Source organism: Culicoides brevitarsis, chromosome 1 (assembly GCF_036172545.1).
Source record: "Culicoides brevitarsis isolate CSIRO-B50_1 chromosome 1, AGI_CSIRO_Cbre_v1, whole genome shotgun sequence".
Lineage (NCBI taxonomy): Eukaryota > Metazoa > Arthropoda > Insecta > Diptera > Ceratopogonidae > Culicoides > Culicoides brevitarsis.
This window is the reverse complement of record NC_087085.1, coordinates 8,132,826-8,157,258: the sequence shown is the minus strand read 5'-3', so window position 1 is coordinate 8,157,258 and position 24,433 is coordinate 8,132,826. Positions and strand designations below refer to the sequence as shown.

At 23.3% G+C, this 24,433-nt stretch overlaps 2 protein-coding genes across 2 annotated transcripts in view; both read left to right on the top strand.

Annotated features, from left to right (window-relative positions):
- Positions 1 to 729: 729 nt before the first annotated feature.
- Positions 730 to 24,433, top strand: part of LOC134827293 (uncharacterized) — a 45,157-nt gene continuing 21,453 nt past the window's right edge. The window contains exon 1 of the mRNA XM_063839879.1: positions 730 to 773. The gene's annotated coding sequence lies outside the window, so the exon portion shown is untranslated. The remainder of the gene's footprint in view (positions 774 to 24,433) is intronic.
- LOC134827785 (lactosylceramide 1,3-N-acetyl-beta-D-glucosaminyltransferase A-like) lies at positions 17,433 to 17,963 on the top strand. Its single transcript, XM_063840607.1, has one exon. The coding sequence runs from the start codon at positions 17,433 to 17,435 to the stop codon at positions 17,961 to 17,963; it is 531 nt and encodes a 176-aa protein (XP_063696677.1).

Genomic DNA, 24,433 nt, shown 5'->3' with positions numbered 1-24,433 from the left:
AATTAAAATAAAAATTTAATAAAAAAAAAATTTTTTTGAAAAAAAATTAAATAAAAAAAAAAAATTTAAAAAAATATAAAAAAATAAATAAATAAAAAAATAATAAAAAAAAATTAAATAAATAAAATAAAATATAAATTCACATGATAATATTAAAAATTTCACTTACTCCGAAAAAAATTGTGTCACCTTATAAATAAATGCCTCATTCATTATTATTTTTTGTATTTTGCGACCAACAACCGGCTTTTGTGCATGCAATAACTCTTCTACAATAAAAACACTTCTGTGTCAGCATACCGGGCTCCGGGTTTACAATGCACGAAACGATCGAGTAACTCAACTCACACAACTACAAAAAAATCGGAGTTTAAAAAAACGTGTACACATGTGTAACGGTATAGCCGTCGTAACATATGATCAGTTAACATATAGAAAATTTTTTTTTCTATTTTTCTGCGTACTGTACGAAGATAGATAGATGAAAAAAGTGAGTGGATTGAATGTCCAAATGTAAATTACTGTTTAGTTTATGTTTGAGTCTCGTGTACTCTGCATATCGATCGATCGCGATAGAGCGTCGTCATCGTCGTTTCGTTTCGTTGTCCCACAAAAGTTGAACGGTATTAAATTTAAGCTGATTTATTTAGTTTTTTTTTCATATATTTCCGTAGAACGTGAAAAGTGCATGTCTCGGCATAAATATTTGACTTGCAAAAAAATTTCATTAACAGAAAAAAGTGACAAAAATTGCAATAAAAAGTTCGAATATGGTCAGTATTTATTTTTTTATGTTTTTTTCCTATTTTGAGCAAAGCAACAAATCAAAAATTTTAGCAAAGTAAAAGTTTATTAAAAAAAATATGCATAGAAAGTGATAATATGTGAAATTTGTGCAGAAAAAAAACTAAAAATTTGTTAATAAAAAAGTTTATCGTGACTCATTCGTCTCATTCAGAAAAACGAGAGGACTGTTGGTAATAATAATTGTTGAAAAAGTAAAGAACTACATTTCTCATTTTAATTCAACGCCAAGCCACTTTTGTGAGCCAAAAATAGTTTACAAACAAAATTTCTAGATATTATTTTGGAAAACAATGAACAAAAGTTTTCAACTAAAAAATTTGCATTCAGCCGGTTCGTTTGGTTATTTGTATTGCATCATCATGCCTGAAGTTTCATTATATTTTATTACGTGAGAGAAAACAAAAAAAGAACGAGAAATGCATAAAAAATAATAAATATTTAGGTGACACGCTCACTTTGGCACTTTTTGACAGAAGATAAATTATCGTGAACGAAGAGATGCAGAAAGAAAGACGAGAAAAGAACAAAATTTTGTTCCCTGATGTTTCGAACGTGACGTTTGGTCATCGAATCCAATTAAGTAACGAATTAAGTAGAAATTTGTCACACAAAAAATTCTCAGACTGCTTAGATTGGGGTCATGCACTAATCAACTTTATCTGCTTTATTGACTCAAAATTCTAAATTTACAGACTATCTGAAGAATTTCGAACGAATGTAAACAATGCCCGTCGTTGTATGCCGAGCGAAACTAGATTCCATAAATAAATTTAATAACACACGAGATGAAAATGCGCATTCTTTGGCAGCGTGTCTGTCTCGAGTCTATCGTTGTGTGCGTTGCGTAGACATCTGATCTGCAGATAGAACAAGAAAAAAATAGGAATTAATGATTAAACTTCCGGTGATTAATGTCATGCATAATTTTTTCCTCTTTCTCTCTTGTGCGATCAATTTCCTCCGGAATGTTTTTTTTTCTTTGGTATGAGGTTCAAGTTCGATTATCTTATCAGTTAAAATGTCTCCTTTTGAGGTTTATTGATTTGATAAATATTTACAAATAAATACAATAAAAGTGTAAATATTTGCACAGCGTTAAAAGCTTTGATTGCAATTGATTGATTTGTCGTTGAGTTATCAAAAGAAAGAGCAAGGGTTACTTTGTAAGGCACTTTTATCTTTGTTTGAACAACAAAAAACTTGTTCTTTATAATAATATGGTTTAAGTTGATATATTTATATTTAGTTAATTTTTTTTTAATAAAAAATAAAAAAATAAAATTTCGAAAAAAAAAATTGTAAATAATTTTTTTTTAAAATTAATAAAATTAGAAAAAAATAAAGAACTTAAAGAATTTTTTTAAAAAATATTTTTAAATATTGAAATTAAATAAAAAATATAAATAAATATTAACTAAAATAAAAGAAAAAATTAGAACACTTTTTTGCTTTCAATTTGAATTGATTTTTTTGTAATTTTAAAAAAAATTTTCAAATAAAAAATTGTTAAAAAAAAATTAATTTAATTTTTAATTTTAATTAAATTTTTTAAAACAAATTTAAAAAAAACAATAAATTAATTTTGTTAAAAAAATACATTTTTGTATAAAACATATTTATTTAATTTTTATCATGGGAAAAATTTTAATCTTTTTTATTATATTAATATTTTTTATATTATTTATTTTAAATTAATTTTGAAATTTTATTAATCTAAAATATTTTTTAATTTGAAAAATAAATTTTCATATTAAAAGTTATAATTTATAATTAAAATAATTAAAAAAAAACTTTTTATAAAATTAAATTCTATTTAAAAATTAATTTTATTTTTTAAAATAAATAAATAAAAAAAAATAAATTAATTAATTAATTTTTTTTTATTTAATTTTAATTTAATATTATTATAAATTTTTTAAATAAAAAGATATTTAAATTATTTTAAATTAAAAAAAAAATAAATTTTATTTTTAATATTTTTTTATTAATTTTATTATTTTATTTATTTTTTTTATTAAATTTAAAATAATTAAAAAAAATTTTAATTTTGAATTAAAAAATTATTTTAATTAAGAATTAAAAAAAAAAAATTTCAGTATTAAAAATCGATAATTTTATCCATATTTTAAAAAATTTCAACTTTACCCAAATTAATTCTTAAACCCAAACAAAATAAATTAATTCCCATTAAAAAAATCCTCAATAAAAAATTTATCAAGAACCCGAATGACGTTAACTCAGAATTTAGTGAGTAATCAAAAAATGACTCATGTCTCAAAAATGCATCTCAAAGCATCTTTGTAATACAGCAGCTGCTGCAGACACTCGTGTACGTCATCAATAATGGTCTCAGAGGCAAAACACAGATAAGGTGTTATTAAAATGATAAGGAACCATTTAGTGTTTGTGGCAACGACATAAAAGGGCGACAGACACAAAAACGACCCAATTGTAAATATTTCGTATTTCTCTTATTTATTTATTTATTACGTGTCTATTGTTTCTGTTGCTATAGCAATATGTAATTTGTTGTTAGAAACAGTGTGAAACGTGTTTACAATGTAATTTACCTGTGACTTGTCAATTTTTTTTTCGTATGTGAAAAAATAGACAAAAGAGAATTTTTTGATGAAATTTATTTTTTTGTTCAATAATTGGGCAAACGTGTTATTTTTTGCATTTATTAGCATAATGATCTATGAACGTGATTGAAATTTAACCTTCACATTCTACACGCTTGAATAGTGTCCATTACCTATTAGAGAGATTTAATCGAAATTTAATTCTGGAACGTTTAAATGTATTAATTGTCAAGTGTTTCGTTACACACAAAAGTTTTTTAATGGAGTCTTTTGAATATTTATGATTGCTTGTGCACGATAACGTAAGCATCCTGCGGTAAAAATGCATCCATCCTTAATGGATTCAATAAATTTTTTTACATGTGATAATGCAACTGACGATGACGAACAGAAGAAAGAAGAACTAATCCGACAAAATTGAGTTCATTGTCTTATTCTTTCATTTCCATTAAAGAAAAAAATTTATTTCTGAATAATTTCTTTGATCGTGACTCTTTTCTGGCAATATTCATTAATACCTTCAAATTTAATCAACTAATAAATCAAAAAAAAAAATTCTTTTATATTTTTTTTAAATTAAAAAAATTTTTTTTTTGTTGTTGTAGTGTGAATTAATCCCATTTTAACGCCTAAGCAGTCAAATTGGTAAAACGATACGAAAAAATGTCGTCCTTGGGTGGCCCCGCGCATAAAATAATTATTTTTCGCTTGCATTCAAGTCGCAGAGCGAGACACAATCTTGTGTAAGGAGAGTAAAAAAAATAGTTGTTTCATCTTATCAACACAATGTTCTATTCAAAAGATTAATGTCGTACATGAATTTATATTATTACCATTACTATTTACAAAACAAACACAAGAATATCGTGCCTCTTCCTTACAAGCATATCTTTATACTTGTCGCAACTTTTTTTTTTTGCCTCCTTGCCTTGCTCAATCCATGTCGTTTTTACCCTGTTGAGAGACATTAAAATAAATAAATGTTGTAAATAAATATAAGTAGCGAAAAAAAATATGAATAAGAAGAAAAAGGGCGTCTCTTGATGCAACAACGATCAAATACGTGCATCTACTTGTCTCGACTCTTAATAAACAGCGTCGCTCTCTCGCGACGACGACGACGACGACAAAATAGTGCAATATGCAAATATCCTTGACTTGAACTACCTACAATTGTACTTTGAGAGTTCAATAAAATATAAGAAAAAAAATATTTTTTTTTATTAAAATAAAGAACATGCATTCGTGGCAGAGCAAAGTATAAAAGTGAATCTCATTTCTCTGTTCTATTTATTATTTTTATTATTTTACTTTGTCCAGCGTTTGCATGCTGCATGAATTGAATTCATTTTATGCCATTCCAATTGGAAAACACATGTTTCCTTTTCCACAAATGGATTCTGTTGTTAAAATAAAACACCAACTTGCCATTTTACTTGCTGCTGTGTTTGATTATTATTTTTGTTGTACAAATACCTTTGTCTGGCAGAGCAGAATTTTTGTTTACAATTGTGTTAATTTTCAATGCATTTTATTATATTTATTGAGAAAAGGAGAAAATCGATCGATTCTAAAAAAAAATATTTTTATAATTAAAAATTATTTATTTTTTATAAATTAATTTTAAAAAAATAATTTATAAATTTTATTTATTTATTTAAATATTTTAATTTTTATTTGAATAATTAAAAAAATAATATATTATTAATTAATTTTTTTATTTATTTATTAATTAATTAATTTATTTCAAAAAATAATTTTATTTTAATTTATAATTTAAATTTTTTATTTTATTTTTTATATTTTTTTTTCTAAAAAATAAATTTTTAAAATAAATTAAATTTATTTTTTATTTAAAAAATACATATTTTATTATTAAAAATTAAAATTAATAAAAAATCGTTCATTTTTTCAAATATTTTTTTTTAAATTATTTATTTTAATTTTTTTTTTTTTTTTTTTTAAATTTCAATTTTTCAAGAAATCCGGAATATTTTTAGAAAAAAACTTCAAATTTACTGCAAAGAACGGATGCAAATGTCATAAATTTCTAATCGTTCGACACTGAAGAACATTAAAAAGTGGCACAAGTGCACGTAATTTTCAGCATGAGACTGGAAAAAGTTATAAATGTAAATAATGTCGATGGCCGTTTGCATTCAATTGAAAGGAAATGCATTCTCGAAAGAATAAAAAAATATATGAAGAGCGAAGAACTGAAAGAAAAAATCTAGCATTGAAATCATTTAATGGATTCTCATAAAATATTTATGTTTGCCACATTTTCAGTTTTGCTTTCTATGGAACTCCCCTACTGCGATGTGGATGCACTTTATTTTTAAAAAGGTTTCACTATGGCGATAAAAATAAAAACTAGTGTGCTACAAAGGAATACTCATGCGGGCTTAGTTATGTAAATGCCATAGAGATGCAATCTGAGTGTACTGAAAATATCAGCAACATTCGTGTAACAAAGTATTTTTTGTAATTTATTTTTCATGTTCTATATTGTTTTTGGGCAATTTTTAATCCCATTTTGTCCCAAAAATTTTTTTAAAATACATATCAAGAATTAAATTTAAAAATTGTAAAAATTAAAGTAAAAAATTTTACTTTCAATTTTTAATTTTATTTTAAACTTAAAAATAATTAAAATTTAATTAACTAAAAATTTTATAAAATAAATGTAAAGAAATTATTTTTTAAAAATTTATTTGATTTTTTTAAATTAAATATTTTTCTTTAATTTTTTTTTATTTAAAAATTTATCAATTAAAAAATTATGAAAAAAAAATGAATTTTTATTAACAAAAAAAAAAAATAATTTAGTTTAAATTTAAATATTTTTTAATTAAATTAAATTAAATTATTTTTTTATAAAAATTTTAAAATTATTGATTCAGTACAAAAAATCTATACTAAAATCGAATTCACTCGCTAATTCAACGCAATTTTTTATTTTAATTCCTTTTTATTTAAAAACACACACAGAACATACTCCCGAGATGTTGTACAATATTCCATCTTTGTTGCTTCTATTTACATTTTATTTTAATTTGCAAAATGTATCTCTCGCTAATCAACCTCCTACAATCCCACATTTTTAACCTACTGTTCCCTCGTGTCGTTTGCGTAAAAGCAGTTGCACTTCTAACGCAGCAGTGTGACAACAAAGCAGAAAAAAAAAATGCAAAAAACAATAATAAAGCGGACAACGCGATAAGAACTTGCATATTATGAGTAATTTTTATTGCAGCTTAGCTGCGTGCTGCGTGTTGTACAATTTTTTTTATTATTTTAATTTTTATTTTATTTCCATTCCTCCCTAAAAGGAATTATTATGGAGTGACACCATTTATTTCCAAAGTGGCATAATAGTGTGACATTAGTGCCTGCAGCAATTTTTAGAAATAAAATAGAAACAAAGCAACACATAAAAGGCTCGAAACACGTTTTCTTTTGTTTTTGTGTTACTTGTGCCGTTAAATGTGTGTCGTTTGCGACAAAACTACCCTGAGAATCGGTGAGAACAATGTCGTTATTGTTCCTTTTATTTGAATTCATTGAAAACCACTTTTTAGTGGTTTTTCATCTCCGGTTAGAGAGGAGTCTCCTTCAATCCTGAAAAGATTTTAAAAAGATGAAATATTAAATTTTTCATCGAAGGGATTGAAAATTTAATTTTTTTTCTCTAAAAAATATTTTTTAAATAATAAAATATTTGAAAATAATTTTTAAATTAAAATTATTTTAATTTTTTAAATAATGAATTATTATTTTTAAAAAATGATTTTTTTAGTTAATTAATTTTTTTTAAAGTAATATTTTTTTCCATTTTTTAAAATTATAAAAAAAAAATTTGTTCTGCAAAATTATAAAATAAAAAATTATTTGGAATTAAATATAAAAATTAAATTAAATTAATTAACTTTTAATTTAATTAAAAAAATAATTTAATATTTTTTTTATTTTATCAAATATAGCATTTTTTAATTTTTTAAAAAATAAATTAATAAAATAAATTAAAATATTTTTTTAATTAAATATTAAATTAATTAATAATTAAAAAATAATAAAATATCTTTGAATTTAATTAAAAAAAAAATAATAATTTTTAAATATTTTTAATAAAAAAAATTAAAAATAAAAAAAATAAATAAATTTTTGATCCATAATATTTTTTTTTAAATTATTAAAAAAATAAATAATTTTTATTAAAAAAATAAATTAAAATAAATATTTATAATATTTCAATATTTATTTAAATATTATAATTATTTTAATTTTTTTTAATAAAATCAACATAAAATCACTCACATTTTAAATCTCCTGATTAAAGTAAATGGAAATCCTTCACCGCATCAAAACCATCAGTTAACCATTGTCCTTCACATGTACCTTTAGCATCTTTTATTTGCGCAGACATCGGTACCTCAAACATAACTCGCATTGCTTTTAACTAAATCAACAGAATGTCTGAAGCAACATATGGGATAGTTTATCTGTCAACAGTATCATCTCCCTGGCATGTAACGCACACAAAATAGATGAGAAAGAAAAATATGGGGAATCTAAAAATAGTGCAGCAGACAAGAATTTCATAAAATATTTTGCATATTTAGAACAGAATTATTTTTTTTTATGTGTAGGAGTCTCGCGTTCTAGAATATTTTTTTCCCGCATATTTTTTTTTTTTTTTTGAATCCGGTTTCCTCACAATTTTTTATTTATTTAACTTGTTGCTCTTTTGTCATTTTTTTTCTTCTGTAAGAAGCCTCGTCGCAGGTAGAAAAATAAATAATTTTAAAAATAAATAAAACATTATCGAAAATGCGTCAACTTCCTTTGGGGGCTTTGGAAGGCACAGCGTATCTAAAATACAGAAAGATTAAATTATTGTCGTAAAGTGAAATGTTACATGCGTAAATTGATGTTTAACATTAATAAATTAATATCTGCGTACAATTCTTTGCGCGTGTGGGTACACATTAACATAGATAAATAAATAAGCCGGTTTTTCATTATTTCTCTCTGTTTGTTTGTTGTTGCTGGCATTTAACTGCATCACTTATGCATTTCACGATCGTCTCGTACGGCGAAAAGTGCGCAAGAAGGAGATAATTGCTCTATTTTATTGTCGCTCGCTTGATATGTTTTGGTTCATTAGCAACGAGAATCGTTAATAATGTTCTTCTCCGATTTTTTTTTATTTGTTCAACGAAGAAATTCCATCTTAATCAGTGCTTTACAGACAACTGTCCTTGGCAAATAGCTTTGAAACTGCAACGAAAAAAAAAATTATTTCAAACCAGGAAATGTGCGTTCAAGATCACTGACCTAGAAATGAAATGGCATGAAATGCCCGCGCGCGCGCCCGTTCGCACCAAATTACATCAAATCCCTCGTGAAAAATGAATGAATTTTCACTTTGCATTATCGTAAAATAAAAATCTAGTGTGGTATTTTCATATCTCTCGTATTAATGCGTATAATAAATGTTCAATTGCAATCATTTTAATGCCTGCTCAATTCACACTTTTAAACCACTTGTAACATATTTTAATGTCAGTAATTTATTCACTAATGTGCTAGATGTTGTTGTCTGTCTTTTTTCTATGCAAGTCTCGGAAAAACGGTAAAATGCCAGTCTCTCTCTCGCTCTTTCTCTCGCGTTGGGGCATGGAGACACGCGATCATATTACAAATCAATAAACAGTAAACGAATGTGTGCGGATCGAATTGAACAATAACTGTGATTAGTGGTAAACTTGCAGGTCACAAATCGACACCTGGTAGAATTTTTTCCGTAATTTAGAGAAAGAAAAAAATCTTAAAGTTCACAAAAGTTAATAACATGAAAAAATCATGCAAAATAAATCAAATGGGATTTGCAAGAGAAATAAAAATTATTTAGGCAGTTGCAATTTGCAAAAATGTTTTAAATAAAATTTAAACTTATTTTTTTAGATATGAAAAAATTAAAAAAAAAATACTTAATAAATAAAAAAAAAAATATTTTTTTAATTTTAATCGTGAAAATATACTAAAATTTTATTAAAAAAAATATTTTTAATAATTTTTTTTTCCAAAAAAATATTTATTTTAAATTTTTTGGTTCCTTATTTTAAATTATTAGAATTTTTTTCATTAAAATCGAATTAAATTTAATATATTTTTTTTGTTATTATTTTTTTTATTAATTTATTTGACAGAAAAAAAAAACATATTTTTGAGATTTAAAATTTTCGATATATTTATCAATTTTATTAAATTATTTTTATTTTAAATATATTTTAAATTATATTTTTTATTGAAAATTTGACATTTTATGTTGAAAAGTTTTAAATTCAAAATTTTTTAAATATTTAAAAATTTATAATCATTCAATTTTTTTTCTAAAAATTACTCTGTAATTGATAAATATTTTTTTTATTAAATAATTAATTGAGATTAAATTGAAATTTGATTAAATTTAGTGATATATTAAATTTTTAATATTTTTTTTATTTAATAATTATTATTATTATTTTTTGAAAAATAAAAATTATTAAAAAAAAATAATTAATTTAATATAAAAAATTATTAAATTATTATTATATAATTTTAACAATTAATTTTTTAAATTTTTTAATTCAATAGAAAATAAAAAATTAATATATTTTTTTAATTCTCATTAAATTTTTTTTAATATTATTTCTTAATTATTTCTTAAAATAATTAATTTTTAATTGAAATTTAAAAAATTAAAATAATTGTGAAATAATTAATTATATTGATAATTTTAAATAAATTGCAATAATTTTTATTTTTAATTGAAATTTTAAAATAAAAAAACTAAAAATTTTTTAAAAATTGCACCATCCTAATAATAACATTTAATCCGCAATAACTGCAAAAATTTAACGAAAAAAAAAATTTACATTTATCGAACATAAACAAAAAATAATTCGTTTGACTCCGCCCGTGTGGTCGTCAGTTCTTTGACATTTCTCAAACACAAGAAAAAAATGAACATGAAACATTTCTCTCTCTAATCATTTTTCTGCACGATTTCTCGACAAAAACATTTCTTGTGCACTATGTCACCCGCCATTTATTAGTTTCGGTCACTTTTTGCTATCTCTTCTTGTATCAGGAAATGTACTCCGTTCGAACATGAGGACTCGCCGAAGCCTCTTAATAATTGAGCATTTCATAATCAATCAATCGTGACAAAAAAAGCGCGACGTGTAACTGTTCCTCGACTTATTTTTGGGCTTGTTGCGAGTTCCTTTAATGGGAGTTGTCGTTGGTTTAATGACTGTCCTAAAATCAACATATCATAACTTGCTGGAGTCAAATATGGTAGCAATTGGCATTCTTCGGGTGTGTATACGCATCAGAAATTTCAATGAGTTATGACTGAAAATTGCAGTCTTACAGTTACAGTTGACTTCCATATGCTCTCTAACGACGACGACAGCAAAATTTACATCTAAATGGGTGTTTAACCAAAAATGGAAACTATTTTATTGTTACTACTGTACTCTGTTATAATGATGATGATGATGCTCGTTGCAGCGTCGTAACGACCGAAACATCATAAAAATCTTCTTTTTTTTCGAATTTAATGAATACAAACATTTTTTTCATTTATTGTTCTTGCTACTTGTTCAAAAGTCTCATAAAAATGTTAATATTATTTTTCATTCTCTTTTTTTTTCGTTTCAAACGAAGAAAAATACTGAACGAATGCACGCAATATGTAAAAAAAGCGATGTATCGTCGTCGCATGTAATAATTGAGGGAAGTTGCTGTCGTTGTTGTCGAATTCTTCGCCATTATCTCCATGTTATTATTTTATTTAAATGACATTTTTCGTGTGGGCGGAACATTCTTATTTTATTTTTTTTATGCTTCTTGATGCCACTTGTAAGCATTTGTCACGCCAGACAAAATTATTGTTGTTATGATATTTGTCTAACATATAAACACAAGAAAAAAAATGTGTGACACTTTTAAAAAAACAAATTTCATCACAAATCCGATATCTCGCGATAAGGAAGTAAATTCCTGTGTAGTGTGCCGTTCATGACTTGTGACATGATTTAAAAGGCCAAACCTATGGATTTGACTGACATTTGCATGTTTATACGCAAAATACACGAGAGAGTGAGAGAAATAAAAAGAATTCCATTTTATCACGCCTCATTACATACGGATCACTTTCAATTACATGTTTAACAAATGTCATCCAACCTTTATTTTTATTATTATTCATCCAAGTAAGTAGACTGAGTTGTGACACATTTTAAAATAAAATAATAAATGGACAGTCCGTGGAAGTTGTTTCCTCTCGCTTTGTTAGTATACCAAAAAAAAATGTTTCTTGTGTCAAATAAAAAAAATTGCGAGAAAAAATTTAAATTTTTTTCCAATTTTAGTAATTTTTATTTTAATTTTAAATAAATAATTATTTTAATTAATTTTAAATTTTAAAAATTTTTATTTTTTTTCTTTAGTTTTATAAAAAACGATTTTTTTCTTTCAATAATTTTTTTTAATTATTTAATTAATAATAACAATAATAAAAAAAAATAATTTTTTTTTTTCTAAAAATTTTATTTCTCGTTTATTATTGTAGAATTTTTTTTTCGAGAACTAAAGCAATCATAAATTTGAAAAATTAAATTTTTAATTTAAATTAATTTAATATTTTGTTTTTTTTATTTTTTGATCTAAAATTAGTTAAAATTTAAAAAAAAATAGAAAAAATAATAAATTATTTAATAGATTTAAATTATAATAATAATTTAGATAATAATAAATTTAAATTAATAAAATTTAATTAATTAAATTAAAAATTTAAATAAATAAAATTTTATTTAAAAATTTACTAAAATAAATTAATTATTTATTAAAAATTATTTATTTTTTTATCAATTAACTATTTAAATTAAATTAATTAAATTAAATTAAATCAAAAAAAAATAAATTTAAATTTAAATTAATTAAATTTTATTTATTTATTTTTAAATTTATTTTTTATTAAAATTATTAAATGATTATTATTGAAAATAAAAATTCTCTTTGAAAAAAAAATTATAATTTATTTAAAAAAATTTTTAACTTAATTAAAAATGTTAATATTTTTTATTTATTTTTTTTTAATTTTTTTTTTTTTTTTTTTTTTTTTGAAAAATTCGAAATACAAATTTTTAACACAAAACTACTATTTGTTCACTCTACTCGTTGGAATTCACACGAGACCAACACGACAATTGTGTGGTTGCTCGTTGTGTGTGACAGTTAAGGAGGCAACTCAAGCCATGCCATTAATCAATCGAAAATGGATTAAGATCGTATTGTTGTACAAAACAAGACAAAAAAATACTCTCACTTTTTGCTGCAATAATCCAACTGCTTGCCATATGGTCGAGATTTTTTTTTTTATTTTTGTTATTTTCATAAAAAAAATTAACAATCATAAGCTCTGTTGGAAAATTCTCAGACTTCCAGTTAATTATAGATAGGTCATTCGAGTTCAATTTCATTTTTTTTTTGTATTTTGCCACAAATGGAGTGAATTCTTGTTCATTTTCTCTACAAATCTGGAGTTCATTTGCATTTTTTTCTTGCAAAAAGAATACTGTTTAATTGAAGAACGTGACGCTTTTCAAGCAAAGCCACTATTTTAGTTTTAATTAATTTTTCTTCGAGGCACTTGGCACGGCATGGCGAGAAAATAGAGAAGAGAATAGATGCAAATTAAAAGTATTATTTATGCACTGCACTATTTTTTTTTTTTTTTGCAATATTTAATTAAGACATCTTTTGTTCTATTTAATTGACTTCGATTCGAGCATTAAAATTAGCTGCAATCTGTGAGAATTAGTGACTCGACATTTTTTGTAGTCAAAATGTTTCTAATTAATTGCATTCGTTGTTGAGGTGAGGAAAAAGAAAAAAAATATCGCAAGACAAAATAAAGACCGTATTTAATGTCAGACGTCATGCCCTCAGCGAAATAGAATCGAAATGGCAAAATTTTATTCCATATTGTGGGAAAAAGTCATATACCATTTATTACATTATCGTCATCATTTATTTTTATTTTCAACAGCGCGAGATAAACATTGAAGCAAAAAAAGAGTTAAATAGCAAAAATATCTTAGAATAGTCAATTATTATCATGATCATTTCTCCTCTTTCATGATTTTTTTTTATTTTTTGCTTTTCTTGTACAAAGTTGCGGGAAAATTAAAAAAAAATAAAAAATAAAAAAAATTAATTTTTTTTATTTATTAATAATAATTTTTTAATAATTTTAATTATAATATATTTTTAAAATTTTAAAAAATATTAAATTTTAAAATAATAAAAAATTTATTTTTTTCTTTATTAAAAAATTAAAACTAAAAAAAAAATTCATATTTATTTAAAAAATTTTAATAATTCTGAATATTTTTTTTTAAAAAAAGTTTTTCTTTAAATTTAGAAAATTTTTAATATTCTAAGTATTTTGAAAACTTAATATTTTTAAAATAATTATTTTATTAATTTTAATAATTAATTAACTATTTTAAGTAAATTTAAATTATTTAAAAAAAACATTAAATTAAAATTTAAAAAATTAGTTTAGATTTATTTGAAATTTCCCGCAACTTCTTGTACAAAGTTGCGGAAAAAATTTCACTCGGTTTGTGATCGTGAATTAAATTCTGTACGAATGACCCAGAATTTACAAAGAAATTCATAAAATAATTGTTTTGTTTGATAATAATTTCTACTTTCAACATTTTTTTTTGTTGTCCATTTGAAGTGAACTGTTAACATAATTGGTCCAACGTAATTATTATTACGGAATTTGGATGATGACGACAAACGGTGACAGAAGGTTTTTCACACAGAAACAAACAACAAATTGATAGAGCACGATATTTCGAGTTCGAGCCTACCAGTGAAAGTCGCTTTTTTGTTAAACATTTATTTTCTTTTATTTTTTTTATCATCTTGACGTATGTACATTGCCCTACATAACACACACGGGCACTCACACACAATAAAATGATATGATAATAAAAATTAATCTTCGCCAAACAACAACAACAACAACAACGGCAGCTGTGTAGCGGAAAATAACCAGTCTCTGAATTGTATTTTGATTAAGCAAGGTCGTTCATCGTCATCCGTGTACACCAAAGTGTCCGTAATGTCATACATGCTTTTACAATAATAATGATAATAATAATGCAGAGTAATAATAAAATGTGTTACAAATTATATGGTAGTTACCTTCTGTGAGTGTGTGCTGTAGCTGCTACGCGTCAACGACGAAAAGACAACAATAAAGGAATTGTGGATAAGAAAAATTGTTTCAGAGCAAAACGCATGCATACCATTTTTATATAATAATAACACTACATGAACGGGGTTGAAAAATTTTTTTAATGGTTTTGCTTGAAATTAAGTTAAAAATAGTTAAAAATTTGGTTTTAAGTCAAAAAAAAAAATTATTAAGTTTTTTTTTATTAATTCTTAAGTTTTAAGTCAGTTGAGTTAATTCTAAAATTTTTATTTAAGAAAAAATAATATTTTTTTTTTTAATTTTTAAACAATTTAAAAATTTATTTCAAAATTTATTTTAAAAATTATTTAAAAATTAAATTTATTTTAATTTTTGTTAAAACTATTGCTCGAAAAAATTATCATTAAGTCAAAACTAATCTTGAAACTAATTGACTTAAGAATTTTTCTTAAACTTAAGGAAATTTTGAAGTTAATTAAATTTACACTAAAAACTTCATAATTTTTTAAAATAAATTTTATAGAAAATGGTCTAAAAATGTAAATTTAATTTTTTGATGAATTAAAAATTTAATAAATTAATTGATTTATTTATTTTAATTAATTAATTAATTAATATAAATATTTCTAAATTTATTTTTTTTTAAATTATCTTTATTTTTAAAATTTAAATTAAAAAAAAATTATTTAAAATTTATTTTTTTTTCTTTATTTAAAAAAAATTAAAACAAAATCCAGAAAAATCATTTTTTTACCCAAAAATTAATTTAAAGTCAAAAATTAAACATTTATTAAACTTAAGCTTAAACTTAAAGCTTAAATCAAAAGCAAAATTGACCTAATTGAACTTAATATATTTTTCTTAATTAATTAAGTCAACTAATTTTAACTTTTTTTTGTTCAAATCTCATATTAAACTCAAATAAGCAAAAAATATGAAGTAAAAGTAAAAAAAAATTCCAAACCCTGATCAAAACAATCAATGGGTGCTCGCTCGCTTACTTGCCGCTTATAACTGTTTCTGTTGTTTTCGTCGTGTTATGTGTACTTATGGCTAAATTGAAAAAAAAAATACAACAAAAAAACGAAAGAAACAAGATTGAATCCGGATACGCGATACTGGAATTTTTTAATTTTTCATACGGTATCAATCTCTATTGTTTTTACGTTTCATGCTCTTTTAATTTGAACGAACTTTTACTTAATCAAAATGTCCAAAAGTTTAATTTCACGTGTCGTCGTCCGGGATGACAGGAAAAGGAGAAGTGTGAATTTCGCTAGAAGGTCTTTATTTATTAATTTTTTTTTCGACGCGTGTCACTTCAGAGGTTCGAAAGTTGCCTTATTGAATTATTTTTTCGGGAATTATAATTAAATTTTTTGACAATCACGCAAATTTTTTTGAAATTATTTTTTTTTTCATCAAAATAACAAAAAAGACGTGATAAAGACATGAAATTGCATGACGCGCTAATAACATGGCAATAAATTTTAAACGAGATCTCTTAGGTAACCGCACACACCTCTGACTTTGACAATATCTTGAAGTTCATGATTAAAATTTGATTCCCAGAGTGATCGTCGTCGTTAATCTTGTGCTTGTCAAAAACAAAAATTCCGTGTTGTTTTTTATGATGTTACAATTATTTTCACTATTTTTTTTTATTTTTGTTATTTAACGAAATTGTCCGATGTTTTGTTTTGCGAAGGTTTCTCTTCCAGTAATGAGACGTGAAATGAAGGAGTGTCAAGGACAGTTTGACTGACGTTAATGAGAAACGTCCCTCTTCCTATTTCACAAGCAATATAGTTATTACGGCGATTTGCAACGGCTCATTAAGTTCTTCAAAAAAATAATAATTTCTGAATTTGTTGTCGAAAAATTTTTTGTTATGAAACATCTTATCTTTACATGTATTGAACATGTTCGATAACGATATTTTTATTAAAAAATATTTTTTTTATAGTTTCAGTCAAAATATTACATTCAAAGTATTAACTATGATTTTTTGTATCAAAAATTTTAAAAAATTCTCAAACGTAAGAAATTTATATTAAAAAATATTTTTTTAAAAATTTTAATTCAGAAAGTTAGAAATTATTTAAAATTTATAATTAATTTTTTTTTCATAAATAAATAAATAAAAAATTATTTTTTTTATAAATTTTTAAATTATTCGTTAAATAAATATTTTTTAAAAAATAATTAAAAATAATTAAAAAATATTAAATTCTTAATTTAAAAATTAAAAAATATAATTATATTAATTTTAATTAAAATATAATTAAATTTTTATTTTAGAAATATTTTTTAAATTTTTATTTATTAATTTTTAGTATTCAATACGGATTATTTTAATTCTATTGTTGACATCGTGCCTAATATATCTGTTATTATACGACAAAACATCAAGAAAAATTCACCAAACGAAATTTTACAACGGAGACTTTAACAGATTAATTGACATCAACAACTTTACCTTCAAAAACTTACCAAAATCCTGTGAAAATCCATTTCCAGATTTAATTATTATGATTTTATCTGCTCCTAAAAATATCGAACATCGTTCTGTAATACGAGAAACATGGGGAAATATCACTTTTAATTCAAAATATGGAAATTTTCGGATTTTCTTCCTTCTTGGACTTGAAGAAAATAATTTAAACAACACGATAAATGATGAATTCGAGAAATTTCAGGATATAATCCGAGGTTCCTTCATCGACTCGTATACAAATCTTTCATACAAGCACATCATGGCCCTAAAATGGTTAAAATACTTTTGTCCCAATGCGAGATATTTGTTAAAAGTAGATGACGATGTTGCCATTAACACTCCTCGGATACTAAATTCTATCAAAAAAGGTGACTTTGGTGAGAAAAAAGACCTTTTACTTTGTCGTTACATGCGAAGTCCTCAACCAGTGATTAGAGAAAAAACCAACAAATGGTTCGTCACTTACGAAGAATATCCAGCTGAAAAATTTCCACAATACTGTTCAGGATATGCGATTTTTTATTCCTCAAGTGCTGCAATAAAAATTTATGAAGCAAGTCAAACTTTGAAATATTTCTGGATTGAAGATGTTTTTGTGACGGGAATCGCGCGACAAAAAGCTGGAATCCAAGGCACCAATATCATGTTTTATGCGCAATTCCATCTGGATAAAGCAAAGTTATTGATGTCACTGAGCGAAGAATATCGAAATTCGTTCATTTTGGCAGCCAATTTTGCTCCTGCTTCGATACGAGAAATTTGGGCAACATTGTTGACGAGCAGAAACTAACGTGCATTGCCCTTTTCAGCTATTTTTTTATTTTTAGTTAAAGATATTGGCCGATAATGACGCTATGATTACGATAATGAGGAGTGATTTCAAGTACATAACTACTTAAAAGCGAATTTAAATGATAATAATGCATAAGAAGGGAAAAGCAACAACATTGTTGCAAAATAAAAAAAAAACGATCGATTGTCTCAAGTGCATGCACATTGAGCGGATAATCAGCGAAATTGATGTTGATTAAAACATTATCGATGATTGAATACAATTTATTTTACGCTTTTATGTGTTCTTTTGAGGAATTGAGTGATTTTAAATTTTATTATTTTTTCCGAAATAATTTTTCTTTGTAAATTTGAAAATTTTATTTTAATAAATTAAATAAATAAAATTTAAAAAGTTAAAAAAAAATAATTTTAGTTATTTTTTTTAATAAATTTATTTTAATTAAAATTTTTTTTAATAAATTTATTTAATTAATTTAATTAATAAAAAAAATAAATAAAATATTTAATTGAAAAAAATAATAATTATTAAATTAAAAAAATTTATTTAAATTTTTTTTTTATTTTTTTTCATTAGAAAAATATTTTTTAATTAAATAATTTAAAATAAATTAATTCATTTTATTTTTTTTTAATAAATTATTTGAATTCTTTTTATTAATTTCTTCAAAATTAAAATAAATAAATTAATTTAAAATAATTCTACTAAATAATGTAGTTTAAAATTAATTAATTTTATGAATAAATTTTAAAAATTAAAAAAAAATAAATTATACGAATAAAATTAATTAAATTAAAATTTATTATTTTTTTAAATTTTATTTATCATTTATTTTATTTTTTTTAAATTTATTTTTCAAAATGAAATAATTATTAATTTTTTAAAATATTATTTTTTTTTTTTTTTTTTTGCTAAAAATCCAAATAAAAATTTATTTTTAAATTCCATAAAATTTATATAAAATTTTTAATAACTTTGTACTTTCTTTTTAAAGATTTTTTTTAAACAAAGACAATTAATGCAAATTCCCCAAAATTAACTTACCATCACATAAACCGTTTTTTATTGTCGTTCTTAACATCTTTGTCGAAAAATCCAAAGTAGAGCAGAAACAAAGGTGTCAAACCTAACCGTAGATACGGCTCACAAATTATGTGTTACGTCACTCGTGTCGACCAAACTCCAGTAAATCACCGTTTCAAGCAACGAAACAAATGAAAAGTCGAGAGCCGGAACTCACATTTCTCATGTTTTTAATTAATCGATAATTAATTAGCCATTTCATCTTTCACGATTTTCATAAAATAAATAAATAAATATCAATAAAAAGGGACCACAACAATGTCACAAATGCACGGCAGGCACGATCATGCTGTTTTTTCGCCATTGTCGCGATTCCCCCTGACACGCGGCACAAATCATCATTTTTTGTTTGTCGTTCGATGCTGAAAATCAGGCAAAATGGATCAGAAGAAAGTACGATCGTTCGCTGTAAACAAGCATATTAATAATAATGACAACAATTAATCCATCGAATTAATGTCTGATTCTGTCCGAATAAACGAGATACGGAGGAGGAAGCAAAAACTTATCTTACGAGATCGCTTTTATCTATCAAACGGAGAAAAGTTGCTGCAATTTTTTTCTTCGTCTTGTCGTTTTGTCTTGTTATCCGTATCATCGCTTTTCATCTAGCGCAGCGCTACGAGAGACAGTAAAATATTTTATTATTAATATCTGGGTCAATTTATGTGTTTTAATGGCTTACCTCGCTTTCATTGTTGTTTTGTTAGATTTTTGTAACTACAAAAAAAAAATTTTTTTTTCGATGTTCGATGAGGTAAAATTGAATTTCTCTTCCTCCTCTTCCATCACATTCGAAATCCGTTTTGTTCTGCGGAATGCTCTTTGCGCCGATCGCTATCGGAATGCACGACGTCTGTCGGAAGAGTCACATTTACTGAAAAAAAGAAAAATAGAGAAAGAAGGTTAAAATCCATTGTTTGTTCAATTCATTCATTTTTTTTTCTTCTTCTTCATTTTAAGAGCAAGAAAAAAAATTAACGGTGTTTTTCTTTAATTTCTATTTTTTTTTCTATTTTATCATTATTATTATTCTCTCGAATGGTAATCACGAATATCGATAAGACCAAAATAAAAACAAGACACTGTCATGACCATTCTCGTGCACTACACAATTTCCATTGCGCTTACTCATTAATCATTCATGATGATGATCAATTATTGATCGATCGATCAATGGGATAAATTGATCGCATATTATAATTGTTGCTCGTTGCGTTGCTTTGAGATGCGGAAAAAAAAGTGCATTGCCGAGAAAATAGAAGAAATGGTCGTGACTTGCTTTTAAATAAATATAAAAATGGGCAACAATGGTCCGCGAGAGATTTTAATTGTGTCTTGTGTTTATCATGTATTTTTAGAATTTATTCTATTTATTACGACGAACGAACGAACGAAAAAAAACATTTTTCGCATTTTGGCCTACAAGAAGACGAACATCATGCAGTGATCATTAAAATGCTTGTGTCTCTCTAACACACTTTATTTTCCTCAATTCTTTGTTCTTTCGTTCGTTTGCGTACCTACTTTGCGTTTAGCTTAGGTGCTCAGATAACAATTGAGCAAAAATGTAATGTGCGCTTTTTATTTGCGTATATTTAAACTCCTGTCGTGCTTTGTTCGTCTTCTTGTGTGTTAATTTTTCTTTTTTTTTTGCTTTTTTAACCGTTAACTTTTTTTTTTATTTCGTATTTTAATGCTGTTCGACCTCGTCTCTTTTTCTCTTATCATTCATGAAGTTTATTGTGAAAAAATTATGTTTTGCACTTTAAAATATTTTCTTCGAGATTTTTATTTTATTTCAAAGTAAAAAAAACTCTAAAAATAAATATAAAAAATATTTTTTTTTTAATTTAAAAACTTAAATTATTAAATTTTATTTTTATTTCCTTCTCTAAAAATATTTTTTCACTAAAAAAATAATAATGAAATAATAAATTATTAAAATTTATAAAATTAAAAAAAAAAATATTTCATTTTTTAAATATTTAAAAATAAAAAAAAAAAAATATTTTATAAAAATATTAAAATAAAAAATTTTAAAAAAATTAATTATAAAATAATTAAATAATTAAAAAATATTTTTAAATGAAAAAATAACAAAATGAAAAAATCAGTTATAAAAAAGATAAATTCAAATGTTTTAGAAAAAAAATATTAAAATAGCTTAAAACTAAAAAAAATATTTTATTTCATTTTAAATTTATTAAATAAATTGTAATAATTTAATATAAGTTTAATAAATTATTAAAAAATTATAAAAAATAAAATTATTTAAAAAAAATAAAAAGAACTTTTGAGCTTCAACTACAAAAAAAATGTCTTGGAAAAATATTTTTGAATTCATATTTTAGAAAAAAAAATAATTTCTAAATTTAAAAGAACAATTAACCTTCAAAAAATATTATGAAAAAAATTTTTAAATTAAAATAATTTAAATATTATAACAAAAAAAAATTAAATTATTATTAAAATAATAATATATAAAAAAAATTATTTGCTTTGATAAAAAAAAATTATTTTAAAAAATAATAAAATTAATTATTAATTTTTTTCATATAATTAATTAATTTAATTTTTACCTATTTTTTAATTATATTAAATATTATTTTTTTTAAACCGAGTTGGTTTGGAAGAAAAAAATTCTCGCAAAAAGTTCTTACCTGCGAAACATAAAATTAAAATAATTCTAATAGTAGGGTGATCGCGCAAGCCAATGCCTCCTCAATGTGCACATGAATAAATTGCGCGCTGTCAGACTAGAATAATAGATTAACTGCATATATAAAATAATAAACTGACAAAAGAAATCTCCTTATCTTGATTTTGTGATATCACTCGTCTCGTTGCAGTTAAAAAAAACTTTAATAAAATGCAAATTTCATTCTTCTTCTTCTTATATTATTTTACATTTTCTACACACACAGAAAATTTTGATATCGCAATGCAAACAATAATAAAATTAAAGGCGAGAAATCTCAAAGTTTTTTTTTGCCTCTTTGACGCATATTACAATAGAATATAATATCGTTGAGCAAGTCGAGTCGACAAAACAAATATCATTCATCTTTTGAGGCTGATGTCTGTCTTCGTAGCAAACAATATTTGCATTTCCCTCACCTCAAACGTTTTTTCTTCCTATTTTTTGATACAAAGCACATATCATCGAGTCCCGTTTTTATTTTTATTTTATTATTATTTGTGATAAGACAAATAATAAAAAGTGGTTTGAAGTGCGAAGAAATAAAAAAAAAGTTGCATCTATTATTCATTTTTATCCATTTTTCTATTGTTTGTGCGTTTGTGCATGAAAATGATGATATACGTCTTATCGCAAAGTAAATATCTCACACACATGGATGTTTGCCTACTTTTTGTCGTGGCTTTCTGTGAAGTCCATAAAATAAAACTAGGATGATTTATGTGATGAAGATGATACCGCGATGACAAACACAACGTAAAACGCATTAAAAATGGTCAAATAAAATGCATGTGATTTTGTTTTTGTTTATTTTCGCTAGAAATTGTGAGAGATAACTAAAAAGGTTAACTTTTTACTATTTATTTGCCTTTTTGTGATAAACTGAATGTGTGAATTGCCTCGAGAAATTTTTATTGCTTTGTTGCAAAATGTTGCAACGAAAGAGACACAAAAGTAAATTAAATTTTAAAAAATAAATAATCTCGTTGGAGGTCAAATTTTTTATTTTTATTTAAATATTTAGAAATGTAAATAATATTTTTTTTTATGTGAAATTCTTCCCAGAGAGAAAGAGCATCAAAATATGCAAATATAACGCTTTTTAAGTTTTCTACAAACTTTTTCATGATATTAGCAAACATTTTACTATAAAATAATTTTAATAATAATCATGCGAAGAGAAAATTTGCATATAGAAAATACGCCTCGCGTACATTTTGCTCTTAAAATTTAAGTACAAGTGCACGCTTTTTGAGCATGTATGTTTTTATTAGCCTCTAGGTTCCTGTTTTTTTCTGTTTTTCCCTCTCTTGATATGAAATAAAGAATAGAAGAGACTCGACTGTTAAGCATATCATCATCATAATTTAATAATAATTTTCATGCTAAGCTCATCTTTTTTCGAGCTTAAATTTTTATTTTTATGTATTTGTTCTATGTTTTTTTTTTTTTTTTTTTTGTATGGAAGAAGAACATTTGCAAACTGCATGATTCTGCACGCTTTGGAAAAAATATTATTATAATGAAAGCGTGGTTGATGGTTTTGGTCAGCGAATGTAATTTTTTTATTATTTTTATGAAAAAATAAATAAAATATCTCTTTAAAATATTAAAGTTAAAATTTTCAAATATTTTAATTTAAAAATTAATTTTTATTAGGTAAATGAATTATTTTTATAAAAATTAATTGTAAAAAAAACAAAATAAATAAAAATAATAAAAAATAATAATAATTTAAAAATAAATATAAATAAATTTTATTAAATAAATTTTATTTATTTTCAAAAAAAAAAAAATAATAATAATTTTTTAAAAATTTTAATTTAATAATAATTTCATTAATTTAATTTTTTAAATAATTTTTTTTTAATTTGAATTTTTAAAATTAAAAATTGTAAAAAAAAAACAAATTAAAAAAAATAATAATAATAAATTGAATATTATTATTTTAATTTTTTTAAATAAAAAAAAATTAAAAAAATAAATTATTTTTTCAAATATTTTTTTTTACTAATCCATTTAATTTTTTGATAAATAATTGAATTTTAATTTAAAAAAATTATTTAGGTATATAAATTTTCTTTTGAATTATTTATTTAAATTTTTTTTTTAAAATTTTTATTTAAAATTTAATTCAAATATAATTTAAATAATTAATTTAATTTTTTGAATAAATTATTTAATTTTTAAAATCCCTAAATTAATTTTAATTTTAATTTAAAAAAAAGAAAATTAATTTTTTTTTATTTTATATTAATAAATTTGAATTAAAAAAACAAAGAAATTTGAAATTATTTTTTTTAATTTTATATAAATTAATTTAAATTCCGAAATAAATAGGTCATCATCAAAAAATAATGAAAAATTTTCCATAGAACGTTTTTTGTTGCCTTGAACTACTTTCAGTCTCTCAAAGTATGACAAGATCCAATCTGGCAATTTTTTCAGTAGTTGTCTATATTTTATATATTTAAATCAAAATCAATAAATTGGTCAGACTACTTTAAATGCCATGTCCGATTATATCAACACTTTAATAGAAAATACATTAATTTCACTTTGGAGATTCAATTTGATAAAATTTGCACACAAACACTACTCGTATTAAATATTATTGACAGCTATCATGCAATTTTATTCCGTCTTTCTCTCTCTTGTCTTGCTTGTCTCTCTTGAATTATTT

Coding starts and splice junctions, on each gene's coding strand:
- LOC134827785 (XM_063840607.1), top strand. CDS start 17,433: ATGGCCCTAAAATGGTTAAAATACTTTTGTCCCAATGCGAGATATTTG.